General features: G+C 36.1%; 1 protein-coding gene across 1 annotated transcript in view; it reads right to left on the bottom strand.

Moving 5' to 3' along the window:
* Window positions 1–5,803: 5,803 nt before the first annotated feature.
* The window catches only part of PROS1 (protein S), a 38,193-nt gene continuing 37,501 nt past the window's right edge, over window positions 5,804–6,495 (bottom strand). The window contains exon 15 of the mRNA XM_070943745.1: window positions 5,804–6,227. Coding sequence (XP_070799846.1) covers window positions 6,046–6,227 — 182 coding nt within the window. The 3' untranslated portion in view covers window positions 5,804–6,045. The remainder of the gene's footprint in view (window positions 6,228–6,495) is intronic.

The raw sequence follows: 6,495 nt of genomic DNA, 5'->3' as shown, positions 1-6,495 counted from the left end.
AACACTGCATAGATTTTCTGAGATCTGTCAAGATAAGTTAGATAAAGTTCAAAACATCACCAAGATAAATTTTCAAATACTGTGAAAATAAAGTAGAAGAAAACTCAAGAAGCTATAAGGCAGGTTTTAGTATATTATTTCTGACATTCTCATTGAATCTTACTAACTTAACTTTCATATGTGGTTCTGTCTGAGATAGAAGCAAATGTAGAGAGAAATTGGGTACCACACCTGGATATACATCTAAGGTATTCTGTAAAATAATTAAGAATGAAGTTATGTATTGCTTCATTTTTCCAGGTTCTATAAAGGGAAAAATGCACTTAATAAATTAGCAAACATGCAATGTTTAGTTGATACTATATCTATGTATATTTTAAAATCAAATTACAAAAAGTCCTTCAGATTTTGTGTCAGTAGTGTACTGATCTGTATTCATTAAAGCATGACATTGTTTTTGAGACTTCCATTTGAAACCTTTTGAATTTAAAATAATGATGAAGCAGCAGGATGCTGAAAAAAAAAGGAAAGGCCATTTTAATGACCAGAACACAGGCACTGCATTCCCCCCTCCCCCCATCATCACCAAAGGATGCAGAACCCCACTAGTTAATATTTATTTACCAATATTCCTTATTAGTATTTTGATTTTTTAAGTTCAGCTAAAAAGAATATGGTATAAAGTCTAACCTTTGTTCCTAATATGGACTAGTAATATTTATTAAGGTATTTGCATTAGATATAAACTTGGTACCAGAGTCTAGGAAGTATGAATTGGTAGATAGAATCATCTGTATAGGCAATCATGTATGTCTCCATCATTCTCTTAGAAGCTAAGTAACAACTTGTAAATCATCTAGTTATAATTTAACATAGCAACTTTTGCAAAGCATGCCATTTAGATGAAGACAAGCGCCTTTATGTATTATTTCTTGAATCTCCATATTATCTTTTTCATGTTCTTACTTGAATAAAGTACAAGAGCATTAGCTGACTTTTCAGAATTAATGAATGTTTTCTCTAATACTAAGACTTATTGACAACCATGGGGACTTAGTCATATATATATATGAATTAGTGTGTTAGTAGGTTTGAAGAATGTCCTTTAAGATTAATGGATTGCCATATATTACTTCAGAAGTCAACTAGTAGATAAAAGAAGTTATACTTAAGCATGCATTGAATTGCATGTCAAAAGCACAAGAGAGCTGTCCTTAGGTTTAACAGTGACAGTCATTGAAGAAAGAGCTTTTTGTTTATATTTTGTCCTCCCCACCTTATATATTAAACTTATACAGTTTTGGCCAGAGTTCAGTTTTTGATTCATTGGTATGAAGTAGTTTATTCCAAAATGTTTCAGGCTTATCAATGGTTTCTTCTGCATGTTTTAGACAATGACTTGTGATGAAATCAAAGAAAATATTTCCTTTTGCAAATCTCCTAGTCAGTCAGCTGGTCACTTGCAGTTATCTGTGGATTCTACATATATAGGTTATATATATAACCTATTTGCAGGCAGTCCTAGAAGGTATTTTTTTCTCAGCCTTCTGAAACATTCCTTGATTGCCATGATTCCGTGAAACATTCATTTTTTATACTTGTTCACAGGTGAAATTGACAGCTAGAAACATTTAGAGATTTTTAAAATAGTTTTACCCCACTTTGTAACAGTGAATTATCTTTGGTTTCAAATGTTCAGACAGCTGTTTAGATGAATCTATGACTGCAGAAAGTAGACAAATAATAGCTACTATCTAAACAACTATAAAGGTAAGAATATTTGCAATCAGTCGATCAATGGAAATTATGATCTTCGATGTTTCTAAGGTACAAATAATTCGGAGCCATTAAGACTCACAAGTTCTGTGCACTGGCCTTTTTTTCAAATTAGATATATATCTTTCACTTGACAAATATGTTTATTCAACCAGAAAAATATATGCTATGCTGTGAGATAATAAAATTAGAAGGTTGTAATTCTCTTCTGCAAAATCTTAAGTGACACTGAACTGTTTTGCAGAAACATCTTTTTTCAATAACTGTGCAGTACTGGGATGTTTCATAAGAAGACATTGTAAATATCCATATAGATTGTTAATCAACCCAATAAATCGGATATATCCTATTCATCATATTTTGCTTTGTATTATTTTTAATAAATTATATAAAGTTATCTGTTTGGATCTGTAGTAATTATTTCTTTACAAAATTGAACATTTGTTTACATTTCTCAGTAAGGAGAAATGCAGTAGTTGTTTAACAATAGAATAGAATATAACTTTATTATGGTCATCGACCAGCAATAGACATACAATATATTAAAATATAATATTGACATTAATAGTGGATAATAACATCCCTGTTAAGAAAATACATGATCTCAAACTGTTCAGTCACTCCCTAGTTTATGTGAGTGGACAGCCAATAAGTATATGAGTAAATATACTTTTCCAAAAATTGTTATAGATATATCCAAAAAATTGGCACAAGTTGACAGCTATAATTCTGTAACCAATTTTTTTCTTGTGGACATTGCAGCAACACAGAATTTTGCCACTGCATGCGTGGTAGCCAGGTTTGAGTTCTGGAGGAGAAAGCCTACATAAAAGTTGTCTGCCCTCCCTGGCAATCTCTCTAATAAGGGGAGAATATATACAGTATACTGACCTATAACCTTTATATAACTCACAGTACAATAAAATATGTGAGATATCTTCGACTTCTCTTTACCACTTATACATTCCCATTCTGCTAGTGTTCTCTTATACCTACCCTGGAGAAGTGCTGAGGGGAGAATATTAAATCTGGCTCTGAAGAAAGCTATTATTTGTTTTGGGAAGATCAGATCATTTAGATATCTTCCCGATTCCCACACACCCTGTTTGATTCTGTCCCTACTGTGGAGAGGCAACCTATTTAGTTCTTCTTGGAACTCCATGTCCTTCATTCTATTAATACTTGCTTTGCTTTGTCAAAGCCTAGGGACATTAAGAATACCAGTGAGAGGCCATAAGAGCCCAGCTTGTGGTTTATTGCCTGTTTCCAGGGGGAGGGGAAGTTGTCAGTCAACACTCACGAAGACAGTCCCTCTGGAAAGAAATGCATTTTTAGCCAATGAATGATCATCATCTTCCAAGCTCATACCTGAATTTGAGGCATACCTGTCTCAATTCTTAATTGGGCATTTGAAGTTCCTTTGGGTCCAGCTAAGATGGCTCGCAGGAATTTGATTTGTATGGTTTCTAGCAAGTCTTTCTTTGCAAGGATTCCTGTTTGTGCCCTATAAAGAATTTGCGCCAATGTTTTGGCCTCAAAAAGTGTTAAGGCAGCAGGTACTAATTGACCTCTGCCTGTATAAAAGAAATGTTTAACTGCATTTGAGGACTTATTGGCTGCTTGCAATGTATGATCCAGGTGTGCCTTCCATGTCCCTTGCGAGTGGAAGACCATCCCAAGGTATCTAAATGTCCTAACCTGTTCCAATCTATGTCCTTCAATTTTCCAGGAGTATTGGCTGGGTCTTTTAGCAAAAACTAAAATTTTTGATTTATCAAAGTTAATGACCAACTGGTTCTGTCTACAATAGCCAAGTGTTGCCCTAATTGCTCTCTTCAGTCCTATGGGAGTTTGTGAAATAATAGCAGCATTGTTGGCATATAGGAGAATCGTAATTTTGCGTTGTGCTAAGTTAGGAGGATGTAGATCAGGATTCTGTAAGAGATTGATCAAGGGGTTAATATAGAAGTTAAAAAGGGAGGGGGACAGGATACAACCCTGCCGTACCCCTTTTTGAACCTTTACTGGGCCGGTTAAAGTCCCTTGAGGATTACAATTTCAAGGTGGAATTGGCATACAATTTTTGTATGAGGAATAGGAGTTGTTCATTGATTGTAGTGCATTTTAATTTCTCCCATAGGGTGCTCCTAGATATTGAATTGAAGGCCTGCTTAAAATCAAGGAAGGCCACAAAAAGAGAGGATTTGTTTTTTATACATGTATTTTTGAACCAGATGGTGAAATGCCAGAATATGATCCACTGTAGATCTTCCTCCTCTAAAATCAGCTTGTTAGTCTTTGATTATCCCCCCTGAAATTAGCCAATCCTGTAGTTTATAATTTAGGTGTTTGGCATACAATTTATTAGTAACGCTCAGAAGGCTAATGGGTCTATAATTGCCTGGGTCATTGCTATTAGCCTTTTTATAAATTGGTATAATAATTGCTAATCCCCAATCTCTTGGCATACGGCCCATTTTATCTATAAATGTAAACAAAGATGCTAAAAGTGGAGCCCACCAACTGGTGTTCTTTTTGATTATTTCTGGGAGGACATTATCAGCACCAGGTGTCTTATTAGCCTTGAGGGTTCCGATCAACCAGGATATCTCTTCTGGTGTAACAGGGGGCCAGTAAGCAGTTTTGTCCAAACTAATTTGGCTCTCCTTAGTTACATAGTTGGGATTTGTATATAGTTCTCTAAAATATTCTTTCCAGGCATGAATCAGTACCTGATTAGTTGGGAGTAGGGGGGTGGGGCCGCTGCTGCCAGAGCGTGTTTGCAGCAGCTCCTCTTGGCTTTATTTTATTTTATTTTATCAATATTTAGTATCCCCATTGGATCCTTTTTATTTAAATAATATTTTTTTGTAGATGATAACAGCGTAAACCACAACACAGACAAAGTTTTGGTTGCTGAGGACTAATAAGGCATGGGGAAAAGAAAGAAGTGCCATAGTACCAGCTTGGGATATCTCCCACAAGTGAAGAATGCAAAACAACCAAAAATTGAGGCGCACTTTGCTGGCAAGAGATTTGTAAGTAAAACTATCCCCCCTCCATTTCCAACAATCTTGAGAGGTTAGAACGGGACCTGCAAAGAGATCTGACAAAACAGCAGATACTAGACTTTCCCGATTTGCAGGGAGGGGAGCAAAATGACAGCCAGCTGTTTTAACAAATGAGTAAAGCTTCAGCTGGTATGGAGACTGAGATAAAGACTAAAAAGGTTAACAACAAATTAATTTAGAATGTGGAGAGCTTACCGTGGGAGAATACAACAGAGTTTATGACAAAACAATGCCTTCTCATAGCGCAAATGGTTGTAGTTTTTTAACAAGAGCTGCTGTAACTAAAAGCTTATATAGCTGTGATGGCGAACCTATAGCACGCGTGCCGGAAGTGGCACACAGAGCCGTTTCTCCGGGTATGCAAGCCATCGCCCGTTGCTCTTCCAGGTTCTGGTGCACTGGCCAGCTGGTCTTCACATGCGTGGGAGTGCCGGAAACCAGAAGAGCAGCCACCCGGTGTGCATGTACGTGCCAGGAAAATGATCTTTTCCGGTGCACGCAAGCGCACTGGCCACCTGGTCTTCCAGGTTCTGGCACGCATGCGCACACAAAGACCAGGTGGTGCACCAGAAAACATAAGATTATCTTCCCGGCACGCGCATGAGCACCGGCTGGTTGCTCTTCCGGCTTCCAGCACGTGTCCGTGTGCTCCCGTTCCAGTACTCAGTTCCGAAAAGATTCACCAACAGTTATATTAGTTTAGATCTATTTAATATAATAAATTAAGACCATATTTGTTTGAACAAATGCTTTGTTCTTTGTCAGTTTCACTATTACTCTTATTGCACGTTTAAGAAAATGGATGTTCATCAAGAGTTTATATCCCATCCTGCCCTATCCTACCCTACCTTCCCTACTCTATCCTTTTCAAAGGACCAAAGGATCTTAACTGCGTTCTTTAGAAAAAATGAAATATCCCATTTTTATAACCAGAATACATAAATCAAATGCAAATAGATGTTTTCAGCTTTTATTCTTCCAAAATGCATGTAAAATACAAAATATGATAACTAAAAAACTAAAAATCTTGAAATGACAACAGCAATGCTATCCTGATGGGAGGTTAACCTTGGTTCTGTCCATTCATGTTGGACATATTTTTGAAATGTATATGTTCAGAAAACAGATTATTAGAAATAAAACAGCATTTACAGTTCAATCCATTTTGTGCAGAACAACCAGAAGTTTCCTGTAGATTTTAAAAATCAGAAGGGTAATCCATGACTTCAGGTCTCGGTTGCAACAGTAGTGGGCAAGAATGGGATCTAATGTCATTGTGTTTGGAAATGGCTTCATCCAAATCCATCTCCCTATCATTAATTTTCACCTCCATGCAGCCATTGTAAAAAACTGTGATTGGAGTTGCCTCAACTGGAACATCTGAATTAAACACAGAATAGTTAATACTAATTCACACATTAAAAAACAAGTTAACAGGATACAAATGTTTACAGAAAAATCATATTTGATATGTGAGTCAAATCCAGTTTTTATGAAAGAATTTTGTAATCATTTTAGTACAATTATCATCTCCGTAATAAAACTGATCTCAAAACATTCTTGATATCACATTGTGATATTACCTCAGAAATAGAGAATCTATATTTCTGATTAACTCTCACAGTTAATGGTATTGGTAATGTACTTA

The sequence above is a fragment of the Pituophis catenifer genome, unplaced genomic scaffold (assembly GCF_029215685.1).
Source record: "Pituophis catenifer annectens isolate HBS135680 unplaced genomic scaffold, rPitCat1.0.hap2 SCAF_4, whole genome shotgun sequence".
NCBI classification, from domain to species: Eukaryota; Metazoa; Chordata; class Lepidosauria; order Squamata; family Colubridae; genus Pituophis; species Pituophis catenifer.
Note: the sequence above shows the minus strand (reverse complement) of the source record. Positions and strands in the feature narration are given on the sequence as shown.